Source organism: Sphaeramia orbicularis, chromosome 3, assembly GCF_902148855.1.
Source record: "Sphaeramia orbicularis chromosome 3, fSphaOr1.1, whole genome shotgun sequence".
Classification (NCBI taxonomy): domain Eukaryota; kingdom Metazoa; phylum Chordata; class Actinopteri; order Kurtiformes; family Apogonidae; genus Sphaeramia; species Sphaeramia orbicularis.
This window is the reverse complement of record NC_043959.1, coordinates 1,329,924-1,349,283: the sequence shown is the minus strand read 5'-3', so window position 1 is coordinate 1,349,283 and position 19,360 is coordinate 1,329,924. Positions and strand designations below refer to the sequence as shown.

Below are 19,360 nucleotides of genomic sequence, written 5' to 3'. Positions count from 1 at the left end.
TAAAACAGTAATCACTGTTTTTCCTTCTTTACTGATTACATGGTATTACTTCATTATTATGTGTTTATTGCTAACTGTTACCCACTATTACCATGTTATTATTCAGCTATAATGAGAATTAAGACTAAAATAAATGCATAAAACATACTACCTTATATTATTACATATTACCTTGAAAAAAAAATTACCAGACATTTAAAGATATTCAATTATTTGGTTAACAATACCAGTGATTAATAAACCGCTTCAACAAAGCACCAAATGTGCCCTGACAGAAATTAAAGACATGTAATTATTCCTGACATCTAAGTGTTGTAATTAAAATGCCATCAGGAGATTACAGGGGCTTTTCAGGACCCCCTGTTCATTAACACGTATGATTAAATCCACTGGAAACTGCATTCTGGCAGGTATTATTTTAAACAATTTGATGGCAGTGAGTTGATGTAATTATATTGTTGTTTGCTTCATTTGAAGTACTTGATCATGGTGCCAAAGCAGAGTTTAGTCAAAATTGGTCTCAAATTAATTTGAACATCTGGCAAAAATGAGCTTCCTCGCAGCAGCAGCGAGCAATATGGCGCCGCGATGTTCAGTATCTCCTCATCATCATTTCTCATGATCTTGTGATGTAATTAAATTGTCTGCCTGCAGTTTCCAACACAGAAGTATCTACTGTCACTGTGGAGAAATATGATATTTAAACAGCAGACTCAGTACATGGGATTCCATCTGGAAAACTCCACAAGGGTTTCTAATAACTGAGTTCATTATGGATAATAAAAGTGTTCTTCTTATTTAATGTATGTGATGTCATTAAAGGACCCAGCTGAAGGAAGTCCACTCATAAACTCTTCTTCTTAGCGACTTCAATAAAATGAGCTAAATTTGTTTTCTAACTTTTTCAAGATTCAAAAATCAAACATTTTTTTTTATCGTCATTTCACTCAGTGCACAGGACAGAGGAAACTGAGATACTGTTTGTCTCTCACCTTGTAAATACCATGCATTAAAAAAAAAAAAAAAAACATTCAGAGATGCTGAGTCAATGGATTTCTTTAAATTCATCAGATTATTTCAAAGTTAACAGTAGTTTTTCATGATGTTTTCTACCATTGTACTCACCACATTTCTGACAGAAAGCCAAATATGAGCTGTTATGTAAAAGTCTACTTATATTCATATCAACATTTTCTCTAATTTTATGAAAGATTCAAGAATGTGTTCTCACCTGAGAAAATTACATGTTTTTCAAAGAAATGTGGGTAATTTTCACATTAGTTTAGACCATTATCATTAACTTATTTGCATAGAAAAAAAAAAAAAACTGGAAAAGCTACAAAATCCAGTTAGAAAATACCACCCCCAGAAGCCGAAAAACAACAGTAAGCACCAACTGCAACCTGAGTCAGTATCAGCAGCACATGAATTGATCTGAATTTGTCTTTGGTTTTGGAAGTACAGCTCAGACTGGAGGAAAACCCTGGGTCTGTGGCAGTGTGTGAAACAGCAGCAGGGCTTTCAGGGAGCTCAGGTTTGTCAAACAACAGATGCAGCACTTGGTTTAGCTTCTATTTACCTGTTTATCAGGAAAAAGAAGACAAAGAAAACAGACGGAGCGGAGCTGCTGGCTCCTGTGCATCTTTCAGCATCGGCACAGAAAGACACAGACTGTTGACATGATTTAAAATTAAAAATAAAAAAAATCCACTTTCTTCAGTGTAGAAGCAGTGGGCACTCCGTGCAGCCCCCCGGGGACCAAGTCCAAATCTAAACCTGGACCCTGGTCCAGGACACTACGGTGAGCTGGTACACAGGCGTTTGATGTTCAAGTGCACGTTTCAGATTCTTTGAGTCATAAGGAGTCTGGAGCTCTGGAGACGAGTCACATCTGTCTTATCTAGGATCCACAGGATGAGGTGGTTCTTTCAGGGGTACTGCTGAAACCAGCACATGCAGCTGCTTTATTTGTAACTAGTAGTTCCACATGGTCTGTTAAAAAGGTTACAGGAGTAAGATGAACTCACTTTATCATCCCTGTAGGAAATTCAGTCTGGGTTTCACCATCCTAATACACATGCAGCACCTAGCATTAGCATTAGCATTAGCATCAGTGAGCTGCTATTGAAGGCCCTCATAGACCAACTCCAGAACTACACAGGCACAGTGGTCCGGGTCAGCCACCGGAGGATTTACCCAGAAAAACCTGTTTTTGATGATGGTGGAAACCAAAGTCTGGAGTAAACCTGCACGGTGCAGAAACAACAGCCAATCACAACACAGGAAAGCCCTGGAAGTGCTAACCACTGCACCACAACACCGCTATCTACACCACTACCCCGCTACACCACTACCCTGCTACACCACTACCCCACTACACCGCTACACCACTACCCTGCTACACCACTACACCGCTACACCACTACCCCACTACACCACTACCCTGCTACACCACTACCCTGCTACACCACTACCCCACTACACCAGTACCCTGCTACACCACTACCCACTACACCACTACCCCGCTACACCACTACACCAGTACCCCACTACACCACTACCCTGATACACCACTACCCCACTACCCCACTACCCTGATACACCACTACCCCACTACACAAGTACCCTGCCACACCACTACCCCGCTATACCACTACACCAGTACCCCGCTACACCACTACCCTGATACACCACTGCCCTACTACCCCACTACACCAGTACCCCACTACACCACTACCCCACTACACCAGTACCCTGCTACACCAGTACCCCGCTACACCACTACCCCACTACACCAGTACCCCGCTACACCGCTACCCCACTACCCCATTACACCACTACCCCACTACACCACAACCCCGCTACACCATGTCCCCGCTACACCGCTACTGTACTAACCCGCTACACCATTACCCTTCTACACCACAACACCACTACCTCGTCACACCGCTATGCCACTACACTGCTACACCATTTCACCATCACACTACTACACTGCCATGCCACTACACTGCTACACCATTATGCCACCACACTACTACACTACTAACCCGCTACACCACTACACTGCTACACCACTACACCACCCAATTCTACAGTTGAATTTGAGATTAGTTTTAAAATCAGTAATTCTCTTCAAAAGCACTCAAATGCAGTAATGAGCCTGTTTCTAAAACAGAAGTGATAGGAAGTACAAATATTTGAGTTAATATGTAGGGAGCAGTTTAAAAGGAAAAAGAGTTAAGTACAAATACCTGGAACTGTATTTGTACCTGATTACGTTTCATTTCTCTGCTCAGCTCATTGTGTGATTAAGTATGAAGTGAGTATGATCTGTAGATGAAGCCCTTTATGCTCAGAGGCAGATAGAACAAACACAATACCCAGCCAGGAACACATATAATAAGGCAGCTGTGTTTTTTATTCCTACAGATAATAAGAAGCCAAGTAGGTGATAATGTTGTGTCAAATATTTTCAGCACAATAATAGTTTTCTAGCTGTTGAAGGTATCGGTGCTACGCATCAGTTTTTGGGGCAGATGCTCAGAATCAAAGAAAAAGAAGTTCTTTTCAGATGTTTAGCCGTGACATTCAAAAACTCATAAAACCATCATAAAAGCAGAAGAAATAGAATCAGCACAAGAACAGGAGTCATAACCAAAGACTCACTCTGATTCATGCCTGAAGACGTCCACCTCCGACTGAAAACAACAAACCCTGAGTCTACGTGAAAAGGCATTTGGCAAATACAGAAAAGCATTACATGAAAGGGAGACAGACCAGGAGGGACAGTAGACACCTGACCAGTCATTCACACTAAATTATTCTTTTATGGCAAAGTATAAACCAAATGAAAACGTAAACTGAGAATTAATGAGGTTAAGAGCAGGACTGTTGTGCACTGGGACTGGAAACAAACTCATTACGACTCTGATGACTCACCTCCTGCTGTAAATCCTTGATGATTTTGGTTTTTTTCTCCATCTCCACCTTCAGAAATTTGATCTGAGGAAGAACATAATGAAAATAATTACATTCAATGTCTGTTTTCACTCATTTTTTTATTCAGCTATCACATTCAATAACAGCTGTGGAGGGTGATTATGCTCATTTATGCACTGAATGCATCTCATTATGTTCACTTACAGGAATCAATACCACAGTCATAACCCTCCACCATTACACATTATTAAGTGGAACTCATGTTTTTTACTCTTTATATCACACTGTAAAAAAAAAACAAAAAAAAAAACCTGAAAAAAAACAAAAAACAAACAGTATTATTCCGGCAGGAGGGGTGCCAAAAAAATGCTGTTAAATAACAGAAAATAACCATCTCATAAAAATACGATAATTTTCCATAATTAAAATACAGATTTTTGCCCAAACTTTACATGAGATTTGGCATATTTTTTTGATTTTTCAATGTTGATAAAGAATATTTACATGTATTAAAAGAATGAAATTACACACACACAAACACACACACACACGCATATATATATATATATATATATATATATATATATATTATATATATATATACATATATATATACACACACACACACACATATATATATATATATATATATACACACACATACATATATGTATACATATATATATATATATATATATATATATATATATATATATATATACTTTTCAGTGAGACTTAGTTGTCCAATCCACTGATAAAAACTGTATTTGGACAGTTTATCAGTGCTTATACATGTTATACATTCACAAAAATACATTTATTCAACAGTTTTGTTGTGAAACCTCCTGTAATTACACAAGATATTTGTCAATTAACAAACAAGTCTGGTTCAACTGACAGAACTAATACTTCTGTTACCGTTAATTGTCAGTAATTTTATCTGGTTTTAATATATTTTTTTTTACAGTATTAAACTTTAAATTAACAGTTTAATCTCATGAATAGAAAATAAATATTTGGGAAATTATGACACATTTCCAAATGTATTTTAACTGTTTTTTTTCTGTGAAAAAAGAAGACATTTCTTTTTAAAAAAAAAAAAGAAATTTTATGGTTATTCACAGTTACAGTTTTTTCATGTTATTTTACATTTGACGTGTAAAATCAGTCTGTTTTTATAATTTCATTGATATTTTCCTGTATCTTAAAAATACAGGAAAAATCTGTCAAATAAACAGTGAAAATTCTGTTCAATTACAGATTTTTTTTACAGTGCAGTATAGCACACACATATATACAGAAAGGCTTCTTCTTTTTTGGTCAAAGTCAGAAAGTCAGATGTCTCCCAAACAGGTGCCCTGGGGTGCACCCCCCCATGAGGCTTTAAACTAAGCCTCAGCTGACTCACATCCCTGAGCAGGACACGATAACATCAGCCGGTCACTCACCACTACTGCCCCCAAGAAAAGCAGAAGTCCAGATAAAAAAGGTTTAAACCGTGTTCAAAGCCAGTAAAAGTGCCAGTGCAGGGTTTGTTTCATATGTTAAAGGCATTATGATATGCATCCTTTAAAGTCTGCGCTGCAGGCTGACATTTGACCGTCTGCTCATGCTGTCCTTCTGTCAGCTCTGATCCCTGATGATGGCTGATTACTGCTCGTTTATCACTACGCCCAAACTACACCTTTATTCTACACGTAAAACGCCTCCATTTCCTGTAAACACAACATCTATTACAGCGTCTGTCTGTCCTGGAGGACGGATCCCACCAGTTTTCTTCTGTTAAATGCTTTTTTGTGGCAGATTTTTCCCTCGCTCAAACTGAAGGTCAAAGGACAGAGGATGTTGCATTTGCACAGACTGTAAAGGCCTCTGAGGCGAGTCTCTGATATTGGGTTTTATAAATACAATTGAACTAAACCGAACTGAATACTGCTGTTTCAATCCCACCACCCTCTGACTGATCAAACTTTCACACATCCTGCCTCAGAACTGTAACCAGTGCTTCTGCCCAGTAGCAGAAGAATTTTACTCCTTTTTCTGCTACTTTGTTTTTCCAACCCAATGAACACAACAAAATGCTGCGGTTGTAACCATCTGACATCTACAAATACATCATGTCACTGTTTCTGCCAAAAAAGAAAAAAACACACAAGATAGTACCGCTGACAATCTACAATTCCATATACAGCTCATGCATTTGCTAAATCAACATTACAGTGTCGTAAATGGAACTTTTCAACCATGTTGATTCAAAATGACACTCATATTAAAGTCATTTAGTTATTACTGCTAAATGTTGCCAGAAATTACATTCATTAGTGACTTTTCGATTTAGATTGAATATACCAGTTTGGTTTAATACTAAAAGGGTCTATGGAGATTTGATTAAAAAAGGACACTTAATAATAACAACAATAATAAAAATGGATTACATTTCTATGGCACTTTTCAAGGCACTCACAGCGCTTTACATTATTGATCCATTATTTATTCACGCTCACATTCACACTCTGGTGGAGGTAAACTACATATGTATCCACAGCTGCCCAGGTGGGGGGGGGGGGGGGGGGGGGGGGCTGACAGAAGCGCCAAACAAGGTTATTATCATTAACAAAAACTAACGAAATGACCAAAACTAGAATTATAAAAACATTTTCATTAACTGAAATAGATAAAAACTATAATTAAAAGAAAAAAATGATAACAAACTGAAAGTGTATTGTGTGTTTACAAAACTAACTAAACGGATAAAAATTATGGATAAAATTTCCTTAGTTTTCATTTTTGTCAGTGTTGGATTGATATGAAATCGATTTATTTCCCTCAAGCAATTTTAGCTGCTGTCACCATATGATATTTAAGGGTCCGTCACTTGTGTTCACTTGTGGTTTCCAGTCGTCTTCTGGTCCCCACTCTACCTGGAAACATGGAGACTAAAGCAGCAGAGTCCTGTCTGGGATTGATTTGAATAGGAGCACAGAGAAGAAGAGAAAAGAGACCACTGAACTACAACTGAACTACAACTGAACTACAACTGAACTACAACTGAACTACAACTAAACTACCACTGAACTACAACTGAACTACAACTAAACTACAACTGAACTACAACTGAACTACAACTAAACTACCACTGAACTACAACTGAACTACAACTAAACTACAACTAAGCATTTAGAAAATAACAAAAACTAATAAAAACTATCAAGCCTGCTCTAAAAACGGATTAAAACAAACTGAATTAGATAAAAAAAAAAGTCCAAACTAAATCAAACTAAACTAGAATGAAAAACCCAAAACTATTGGAACCTTGGTGCCAACCTGCCCCTCCGACCACCACTGAACCTTCATACACCAGTATGAGTGACACTGGAGGCAGGGGGGGCGAAGTGTCTTGCCCAAGGACACAACGGACTGACTAGTACAGAGTGGGATTCAAACTGCTAACCCTTTGGTTATTGGATGACCTTCTCTATCTCCTAACCTGGCCAACTTAATATATTAAGGCAGTGGTTTTCAACCTTGGGGTCGGGACCCCATGTGGGGTCAGCTGGAATTTCTAGTGATTCATAAAAATAATTTTTAAAAAATTACTAATAAAAAATCTATGGTGAGTTGACAGAGACAATCCCAATCCATAACAGACCTGACAAACTGAAACTGCAGCACTGTGGTTCTGTTTGTGTCACATGTTCACTGTGGTCAGTTTCAGATGCTGCAGCTCTTTCATAATTCATAGTTTCAGTTCTTGTTTGTTCAGTATTAATTGTCCTCCTTGTAAATCCCAGCTGGACTGGACAGATCCTGAGCCTTTGTGCAGTAATCTACACCTGGATTTACTGCCTCTGTCCACAATAATAGACATTATATAGACTAAATGTCCACAATAATAGACATTATACAGACTAAATATCCACAATAATAGACATTATATAGACTAAATGTCCACAATAATAGACATTATATAGACTAAATGTCCACAATAATAGACATTATACAGACTAAATGTCCACAATAATAGACATTATACAGACTAAATGTCCACAATAATAGACATTATACAGACTAAATGTCCACAATAATAGACATTATACAGACTAAATGTCCACTAAAATTAACATTTATTTGCAACATAGTATAGCAAACTATTACATATCAAAAACAAATTAATTTTAGCAAAAAAAAAAAAGTCTCCGTTCTGGGGTCGCCAGAAATGTGTGATGTTAAAATGGGGTCATGAGCCAAAAAAGGTTGGAACCACTGTATTAAGGTGTAATATCAGTATATTTATTAACTCATACAGACCCAGTGCTTCTTTGGTGCCAGCTCCCAAATAATTTTTTCTCCATATTTAACCTTCCTTAAGCTATTTTTCAGTGAAAACCTGGTATTTTCCTATATTGTATTCACTGATCATGTACATTTTTTTTTTTTATTAGATTAGCCGCAGCAGTTTGGCTGTCTCTTCATGAGTGCCCTAATGTCGCCTTAACCTCCGTCCATTCATCTGTTGATGTGGAGGTGTGGAATGGGGGGGGCACGTGTGTGTGTTTCGATGCTGGGGGCGCGGTTACTCGCATGTCAGGGGATGCATGTGTGTTGGTTGGTAACCGCGCGCATGTGTGCGTCACTTTCCGTCCTACTTCTAATACTATGGGGGTACGGTGCAGTCTGTGCCCCCCCCGCAGAAGTGAAAGTGAAACTTTTCACTCATTTATCTTTTCCTCCTGAAGCTTCGCTGATGCATTCCATCCCTGTGTCCTGGATCAGGATCCTGGAGGAGGTTTAACTTCTGTCTCACTGACCGTGGACTAGACCAACCTCCAGGAAAACACTCCGATCCGATACCGACCACACGTGTGCCTGTATTCAGTCAGGGTGCACCGCTCCCACAAACAGACGGCCAGTCTGTGTTTGGTTCCACCCACAAACAGACGGTCGCTCTGTGTTTGGCTCCACCCACAAACAGACGGTCGCTCTGTGTTTGGCTCCACCCACAAACAGACGGCCAGTCGGTGTTTGGCTCCACCCACAAACAGACGGTCGCTCTGTGTTTGGCTCCACCCACAAACAGACGGCCAGTCGGTGTTTGGCTCCACCCACAAACAGACGGCCAGTCGGTGTTTGGCTCCACCCACAAACAGACGGTCGCTCTGTGTTTGGCTCCACCCACAAACAGACGGTCAGTCTGTGTTTGGCTCCTCCTCCATGTCCATACAGACATTCTAACTCGTCAACACCATGATCCGGTTCAATGATCCCAGCCACGGCGTCGCAGCGCGGACACACTGTCAGCCTTCAGACAGGTGTGGACAGGTGGAGGGCAATTAACTGACAATTAATAATTTAATTGAGCAAATTCTTATCGACAATTAATCGTTAGTCGGTTAATTGTGTACATCCCTAAAAGTAACCCACTGTGATGCAGTTCAGTCTGATGTGAGTCACAGTTTAACCCAACATCCCCCTCCAGCAGACAGTTAGATCTGATAACCAGCTGGATTCTAAATAACTAATATTAGAACAGTGGATTTCAGCCTGTTCCCTCTAGGCTCAGGTTTGTCAGATCAAATGGAATAAAAAGAGCTTTTAGCCCACTGCTCACATGAAAAACCAAACAACACTATCTGCTTGGAGTTTTTTTTTTTTTTTTTAAGATATTTATTTATTTATTTATTTATTTATTTATTCATCATTTCAGTACTGAACTTATGGGAGCCTTGATTATATTATTAGGTGTATGTATTTTGTATTTTATCATGCAACTGCTATACTTATTCTGTTTTATATATATATATATATATATATATATATATATATATATATGTATGTATGTATATATATATATATATATATATATATATATATATATATATAGATAGATAGATAGATAGATATAGATATATATAGATAGATAGATAGATAGATAGATAGATAGATAGATAGATAGATAGATAGATAGATAGAGGGTGGGGAAGCAAAATGTACACTGAACATTTAGTTGTTTTTTCTCAGCAGACACTACGTCAGTTGTTTTGAACCCAAACATATACTGATGTCATAATCATACCTAACACTATTATCCATACCTTTTCACAAACTTTTGCCCATATGAGTAATCAGGAAAGCAAACGTCAAAGAGTGTGTGATTTGCTGAATGCACTCGTCACACCAAAGGAGATTTCAAAAATAGTTGGAGTGTCCATAAAGACTGTTTATAATGGAAAGAAGAGAATGACTATGAGCAAAACTATTACCAGAAAGTCTGGAAGATACTATTAAAGAAGAATGGGAGAAGTTGTCACCCCAATATTTGAGGAACACTTGTGCAAGTTTCAGGAAGCGTGTGAAGGCAGTTATTGAGAAAGAAGGGGGACACATAGAATAAAAACATTTTCTATTATGGACATTTTCTTGTGGCAAATAAATTCTCATGACTTTCAATAAACTAATTGGTCATACACTGTCTTTCAATCCCTGCCTCAAAATATTGTACATTTTGCTTCCCCACCCTGTGTATATATATATATATATATATATATATATATATATATATAGATAGATAGATAGATAGATAGATAGATAGATAGATAGATCGATATGACCTATGACCAAGTTAATACATTAATAGGTATTTAACATTATAATGTTATAATATGATGCAGGATAATGTGTCAAGGTCATGAAAGAAAAGAAAAGCTGTTAAAAAGGTTCAACATTTGCTGTTAAAGCTTGTGATTTTGTCCTTGTCATCATTTACGCATTGGATTTAACATAATCATCATGTGCAGCGTATATTGGGGTAAATAAACACTGCTTCTTCTCACTGCACTGAATTTTCAAATCCTGTATTTCACTTCCTTCTGCCCTCCCACCTCTGCTTAAAGACTTCTAAACTCTGATAAAGAAGACTGTCACACATAATATTCCTCCCATGTCTTTGAAAGTTATTTTAGCATTAAAAAAAAGGGTCAAAAATGGTTCCAGCCGTGACACGGTGATTGCAGCACATATGATGTGCAGAGGCATTTGTTCCTGCAGTGAGCGGCTGCCAGTTTCCTCCCTGTGTCTGATTTAATAGTGCATATGCTTATCATGTCACAGTGATATCTTTGTTTATCTGGAGGCTTTTATCACACAGACTCAGAAGGTGTTGCTGGTGCAGACCTGTGGTTATGGTTTAACAGCCACAGGTTCAGGCACAAATGACACATATAGTGCAGAGAATGATGCATTCTGGGTAGCTTCAAGGCAGAAGGCAGAAGTTTCTTTGTTTCTGTTTGTGAATCTAACATTTGAAGTGTCATGTGTCCTTGATAAAGGTCATGAGGATTGTCCGGAGGATAGAGGAGGAGATCCACGGTGCCGCTGCCCTGATACCTGCTGTTGTCCCTGGGCGTCTGTGAACCAGACTCAGCGGTCGACTCACATCCCCCGGCAGAGCGCGATAACATCACAGTTCATGTCTGAGCCTTTCAGTCATCGCCACGGCCTCAGGGAGGCTCTAAAACCATACACCTGGTTCAGGGTGAGGACAACGACAAACAGTGGAGGGAGGGGGGTGGGGGGGCAGAGGCTGCTTTTATGAAAAATAAAAGTCTAATATCATTAAGATTCTACTTCTGCATTGAAATATATACCTATCATATGACGTGTTGATTTAGGTATTCAGTTACAAATGTTTTCAACTGTCAGTGGCATCAAACTACTGTAACTTTTATTAACATTTACTTTATTTGGACGATTATTTCCAATAGAACTCACATCTCATGAACATATGTCACTAAACATAGGGTGCTTTTCCACAGCACTTCTGTTCCAGGAATATTTTACCTTTATTTCGGAACGACGTCTGTGTAAACAAAATGGTGGACTCATTTGGTCCCACTTTTATCACAGCTCTGTAACGCCTCTGGAGGCAGTAATATGCCGTGTTTCCACTACGTGGAACTGGCTCGGTTTGGCTCAGTATTCCTGCAGACTGTTTCCACTCCAGGATACTACTGACGTTACAGTACCTGGTCGTCATAACGATGTGGCGCGTTATTTCAGTGTCGTCTGCTCCGAGTTGCTGAAAACTTGCTCATTGCGTGTTGTCTCATCTGAATTTTTACGTTGGCCACAAAAGACTGAACCTCCTGGACCGACCCTGGTGTAGTTTTGGGCTGTTATCATGTATGTTAATGTACCGACAGATTTACTGTCCACTTCTGCATCTGTTTTTGTAAAAGGGCGGGTCACAGAGGAAACTGTCTGACCAGTCAGTGGTCTGCAGTGTTTACACGTCACAGTTTAGTATCACTTGGAACCTCAGTGGAGGTGATACCAAAGAACTAGTGCCAGGTTCCAGATTCCAGGCCTTTTTTCGTAATGGAAACGCAAAAAGACTGAGTTGAGTCGAGTCAAGCCGGTACCACGCAGTGGAAACGCGGCAATAGAGCCGTGATAAAGGTGAACTCATGATTCCAGAACACTGTAAAAGGAACACCTCTCGTTCTACAACCAAGGTGTGCCATTTGGTGACATATTGCGTGTACCGGGGGATTTAAAAACGAGTGCAGGCCGTGTACAATAAACAAACATATCAACGTGACCAGAAACTGGGGAGACGCTGAGACCCGCCAGCTGATGCCCCTTCGGATGGAAGACTCTATCCACGCTAACATTTGTGGAACGGTGAAAGACAGGCCGACTCTGGAGAGGTTAGCAACACCGCTATGCTGGGGGTATTTCCGTTATACGTCACACTATACGCTGCATCACCGCCCCTTTGATTCCGTAACGCAGGTCCGCTGTGTAAAAGTCCAGCCTGTCTCACCTCTGTTCCTCCTTTGGCTTGGCTGGAAATCAGTTAATGGTGGAAAAAAAAGGTGTGATCACCAGCTCATCTTTTTCCAGGATCTCTGTGTAAAAGTGGCTAAAGACTTATGATTGGTTTGATCAGGTTTTGTGGTAGAAATTACAGAAATACTTTTAAAAAATCTGGTTTAAATCTATATGAGTTTATTTTAAAGATCTACTGCTGAATAAAACAAAACCTTCTTTTCAACCATGTCCTTGTGAAATCATGTCCTCATGTCAGAGTTAGACGCTGACAGTAATCGAATGTCTCCACAGATCATATATGTGTTCACAGAACTACACAATAGCCACATCTTAGTCTTGGTGTTACTAAAGCAAATGATCATGGTGAAAATACAAAACAAATATGACAAATAAAAGTCATTAAGATTCTATTTCTGCATTAAAATGTATATATCTAACATTTAATGTGCTGACTTAAGTACTTTGTTACGAATGTTTTCAACTGTCATTGTCATCAAACTACAATTTGCATTTATTTTATTAGTATATTTATTTCCAATAGAAATCACATAACATGAACATACGTCACTAAACATAGACTTTTATGACTATTTAGATCAGGTCTAGTGACAGACATTAAACACATATTTTTAAGAAATCAGGTTTAGATCGATATGATTTTTTTTTTTTTTTTAAGTAAAGATCTACTGCTGATTGAAACAAAACACTCAGATATGTTTTATTTTGTCCAAAATATAATAAAGAAACTTGTTCAACCCCATAATCAACTGAAAATGAAAGTGCTCCACTAATTCTCTGAGTCTGTCCCAGGTTTCAGGTGAAGCGTCACTTTGTGTCCAGTGGTCCAGACATTTCCCACACATACACAACTTTAGATGATGTAGGAGGATCTGAGGACTGACTCAACTCTATCGCCAGACTCATGCTGCAGTTTTACCTCTGTACTATGGACTATGGAGATTTGTAGATGCATATATTCTGAGGAAACTATATATTTTAACAAGACTTTTCAACCATGTCCCTGTAATATCATGTCCATATGTAAGAACCTGGTGATTTTATGGTTAGATTTAGACACTGACGGTAATAAAATGGCTCTGCAGATCTTATATGTGTTTGCAGAAATACACAATAGCAACATCTTAGTCCTGTATTATTAAAGCAAATAATCATGGTGAAAATACAAAACAAATAACACAGAAGACTAGAAAAGCACTCAGAGAGCGCAGACCTCTGCCAGGGCAGCTCAGGCTCCCATGCTGTGATCGACTAAAAATAACACCTGCACTTCAGACTTAGACCCTTAGCACTGATATTATCATCTTCTTTATTGTGTTTTCCTCTATTCCACGTGTTTTGCCCAGATATAAAAATAACAAATATATTAGTTGAACTATACAATTTATGCAATTTATTAACAACCGATATCTATGTGTTTAGTAGAAGAGCACATTAGTACATGACATACAGGTAACATCTGCCAAAATAAAAACATTTGATCCATACATGGTGTTTGTTGCATGTCAGTACCATAATTTGTTCCTTTGTTAGGATGAAAATTCCAAAACTCCACTATTTTTTCCTGTTCTGGATCATGGTATCCACAATTTTGTGAGGATCCAGATCGATCTTCAATATTTTGTAGAACCTGTTGGGAACTTACTTTGTATTTTTTTTACCAAGCACTCTGACCATTCATTGTGCAGTTCCACATACATATGTTGAAAATATCCCTATCTCTCAATGATATAGAATCATTTTAAAAATTCCTGGATCCAGACAGTGATCTGGATCATTCCAAAATTGAATCATTTGTTACTCGTCTCATTTCAGACATTTCCTGAAAATTTCATCAAAATCTGTCCATAACTTTTTCAGTTATGTTTTTAATGATCCAACAAACAAACGAACAAACAAATAAACAAACAAACAAACCCTGGCAAAAACAGAACCTCCTTGGCGGAGGTAAATATTAACAATGTGAGCAAAGCTAAAGACATTAACCTCATCTTCTGATGTGAAGTGAAACTGTCTTATACTTTTTGAGGGTTTTATGAAATGTGATACTTTTTGGTGTTTGGGTGCACATTTTTCAGTCATGTTAAAATCAGTATAGGCTCTTAGGAATTCTGCGTTTTTGCTTCAGTTTTTGGACAATATGCATGTCTTTCTTCTATAGCAGGAGTGTCAAACATGCGGCCCGGGGGCCAAAACTGGCCCGCCAAAGGTTCCAGTCCAGCCCACGGGATGAATTTGCAAAAACTACACTTCAGATATTAAATATTTTCCATTATATATTAAATATATCCAAATTTTCTTAGTTTATTGTGAAAAACATAATATTACATTACACCTATAAATAATGACAACTCCATGTTTTTTCTCTTTGTTTTAATGTAAAAACTTACATTAAATTATGAAAATATTAAACTATCCTTTAACAATAAAATGTGAAAAACCTGAAATTTTGTGAGTAAATTTTTTACATTATTCTTCCTGTTATTAAATATTTTGTGCCTTTTGTAGATCCAGTTCATAATATGCATGTATAAATGGTAAGTTGAGGTGTAATATTGTTAGAATTGCACTTATTTTTGTCAAGAAATCTTTTTTTTTTTTTTTTTTCAGGTTATTCAAATCATTTTTGTTTGGATAGTTTGTAAATGTACATATTGTCATAATTTAATTTTGATCGTACTAAAACAAACAGAAAAATTTGGAGTTGTCATTATTTACAAGTTATGCTGTTGTTTTACTGGTCCGGCCCACTGGAGATCAGTTTGGGCTGAACGTGGCCCCTGAACTAAAATGAGTTTGACGCCCCTGTTCTATAGCATATTTGCATTGTCTTGTGTGTTTTCTTATTGACCATCCAAAGCTTTCTAAAAGGACCTTATGTTGTTGCTGTAAGTTATTTTTTAACAAATTATGCATGGAAAAATCACTGAGGGGAAAATCACCCATGTTAGAAACTGATGGGTACATGTTCACTTTGTCCCCAGTTTAGATGATTCGTCTATGATCAGAAATCACAATCCACAGTCCAGTCGACCAAAGCCTCTCCAGAGAACACAAAGGTCTGACAGAATCTGGCCTGAGCTTCATTTCTTGAGCCTTTCAGCTCTATTACCCACTTTGTTCACCTGATGTTACAGAATGAGAGAACATGCATTTTCCCTTTTGCATGCAGGGTGCTTCTAACATGGCTGAAATTGATTTTCTCGGGCTTTTTGGGTGCTTTGTGCTCAACACATCTTCTATGGACACCGGGTTCAAAACTGCATATCGAATTTTTTTTGCTGAACATGTATGGCATTTACATGTAGCAGAACTGGTGCTTTTAATCTCCCATCTTTGCAGGAGCGATAAATACCATTTAAGGGAACATAAATGTCAAACTGAAAAGTGTGAGATCCTACAACTGGGATTTGTCAGTGGTATTAAGAAAATGGCAGGAATGTCATCTGAAATGTTACTGTGCTAATGTTGAGCTCACAGTGTGCAGATGTTTGACTGGTGGTTGGAATGTCACAGTGCACATTAAACCTTGTGACTGTGCATTAAATGTTGGGACTATTGCAGGACAGGCTTGACATTAGCATGCATTGGAAATCACAAAGCGTTTGTAGACTCCTGTCACTGTCAGTGCTGCCGGTCAGGCTTCACACTGATTTGTTGATAAGTAGTTTTGTGGCTGAAAAACAGGCTGTGTCGCTATGAGAACACAGCATTTCAGTGAGAGTACATGCACAAACACAACTTTAATTGCACAAATTCTGCAGATATAGGTTATTCAAGTACATGTCTGTAAGTGGGATATGATCCAAACACATGTTGGTCAATATGTTTTCCACAGCATATGTTTAATATGATTACTTAATTCCAACACATACCGTGGTAAAATGATTAATCATAACTTCCTGGGGTCAGGGGGGTTAGCCAACTGAAATCATGGTGCTGGGCACAACTTGGTTATAGATTAACTCTTATATCTCAACTCTTTAGAATGTAGGATTACAGTCATATTGAGTGAGGTGTCATCTGCATATGTAATGATAATGGGTTTGTAATCAGTGAAAATACTTGGAAAAACTAAAGGAGGATAACTTTAAGTTACTCAAGTTAGTTTCAGGGCATTTTCACAAATTGAGGTAGTATAACACACACACACACACATACACACACACACACAATAGCCTATATATGTACAGTAGGGTGGTCCCCCCAAATTTTTTTTTTTTCAGATTCTCTGGATTCGAACCCTGCATTTGTTTCCATATCTGGCCAAATTACTTCAGTCCAAATTTGATGCAAATTAATTAATATTTAGAGGTGTCCCAGACAGGTGCAGATGTCTGTATATACTGTAACAGAGCTATCCAAATGAATAAGGCAGATTAGAAGAATTTCTAATTTTATTCTCAAAATCTAACTGACACTCACATAAAAATGTTCCTTAGAAAGTCCAACAACCACTGTTGGTTTATTGAAATGACCAAAAATGTTCCTGTGTTCTTTGACAACTTGTTGCCAGTACTGTTTGTGATCTGCATTTGTTGTTTGGCTACAGTTGAAGTCTGGAATAAGCTCCGCCCCTCTTTCAGTGACATCACTGACAACTTTTATGGAATGCACAGTTTTCTCCTCCTTCTGAAAGTCTTGTCTTGAAAGGCTTGTGCTTGACTACTGCTGCAGGTCATATGGATTTATCTGTGAACAGTCAAAAATAAGCATCAGTACAAATTCCAGTAAATTCACCTGGTATAGGCTTTACTTCATCCATATATTTACTCTAGTACCACAGATGTGGGCGGAGTTACTTCATCCATATATTTACTCTAGTACCACAGATGTGGGCGGAGTTACTTCATCCATATATTTACTCCAGTTCCACAGATGTGGGCGGAGTTACTTCATCCATATATTTACTCCAGTTCCACAGATGCGGGCGGAGTTACTTCATCCATATATTTACTCCAGTCCCACAGATGTGGGCGGAGTTACTTCATCCATATATTTACTCCAGTCCCACAGATGTGGGCGGAGTTACTTCATCCATATATTTACTCCAGTCCCACAGATGTGGGCGGAGTTACTTCATCCATATATTTACTCCAGTCCCACAGATGTGGGCGGAGTTACTTCATCCATATATTTACTCCAGTCCCACAGATGTGGGCGGAGTTACTTCATGCATATATTTACTCCAGTCCCACAGATGTGGGCGGAGTTACTTCATCCATATATTTACTCCAGTCCCACAGATGTGGGCGGAGTTACTTCATCCATATATTTACTCCAGTCCCACAGATGTGGGCGGAGTTACTTCATCCATATATTTCCAGCTGAATCCCTCTGATAGTTCTGCTCTTCTCTTACAGCTCAGCTCGTCTGTGCTGAAAATGAACAATTAGTCCATTTCCAGGAAACTTCCAGCAACTTGTGCAACCTCTAAAACATCTGCTTTTTCTTCCAAATTTTTTTCCTAAATCATCTTTTGAATGAATAAACCTAATGCAGGGTTCTAACTGAGGTTATCTGAAACTGTATTTTTTACCAGGATTGTTGGACCACCCTACTATACAGGGTGTCCCAAAAAAATGTATATACACTTTAAATAATTGTAAAGTAGGTGTTAATTAAAATTCATTTAATTCTCCAAATGTAATAGAATTTACAAACATCATTGTATTGTTTTGTGTGTTCCTCCTGTTCTCAAACTGATGTCTGTTCTGGTCCAGACTCTGCTGACAACGCCAACCAGTGGAATCGCACACATCACAGAACTGTTCCCTTGGTATTTGAGTGCATTCACGTTCAATGGCTGTTCTCAATTCAGCGACTGTTGCAGGTCTCATAGTGCAGACTTTGTCTTTAGGGATCCTCATAAAAAACAGTCTAGTGGTGTGAGGTCTGGTGCAGCAGAGTCTGGACCAGAACGGACGTCAGTTTGAGAACAGGCGGAACACACAAAACAATAAAAGGATGTTTGTAAATTCTATTACGTTTGGAAAATTTCATGAATGTTAATAAACACCTACTTTACAATTATTTAAAGTGTGTACATTTTTTGGGGACACCCTGTCTCAAGTTAAAGTACTTGGGTTAAGGTTAGGAAAAAGAATATGGGACATGAGTCATGTTTAAGTCAATTCTGACACATTTTTGGTTAAAGCCTCATTCTGTTCCTTCCCAGCATTACAAGCTCCACAAGCTGTTAAAACATGATGACTATGTCGATGTATTCTTATCTACAGATTTAGATATGAAACAGTTTTGGTTCTTCTAGAAATGTTGGGATTACATCCATCTGTCACTTGCAGAAATCTATGTTGGCAACATTTTCTTCTGGGTTATTCTGTACTGAAAAATAAGCGAAGTGAAGACATGACTGGGCCTTCACTAGGAGATGAACACGTTTCATTAGATCTGACCACTGCTGACGGGTGGTGAACTCCTTAGTTTCACTGGGCATTAATTGGAATCTCAGTGACAGTGTTTTAGGCAGGAGAGATAAAAATGGAGATATTTGGCTGGAGGTACAAATATTTAGGCTGTTACACTTTTATCGTGGCTTGTTTTTTTGTTA

General features: G+C 38.3%; 1 protein-coding gene across 1 annotated transcript in view; it reads right to left on the bottom strand.

Annotated features, from left to right (window-relative positions):
- LOC115412567 (leucine zipper protein 2-like) overlaps positions 1-19,360 on the bottom strand; it is a 471,651-nt gene that overhangs the window by 158,658 nt on the left and 293,633 nt on the right. The window contains 1 exon segment of the mRNA XM_030125144.1: positions 3,943-4,005. Coding sequence (XP_029981004.1) covers positions 3,943-4,005 — 63 coding nt within the window.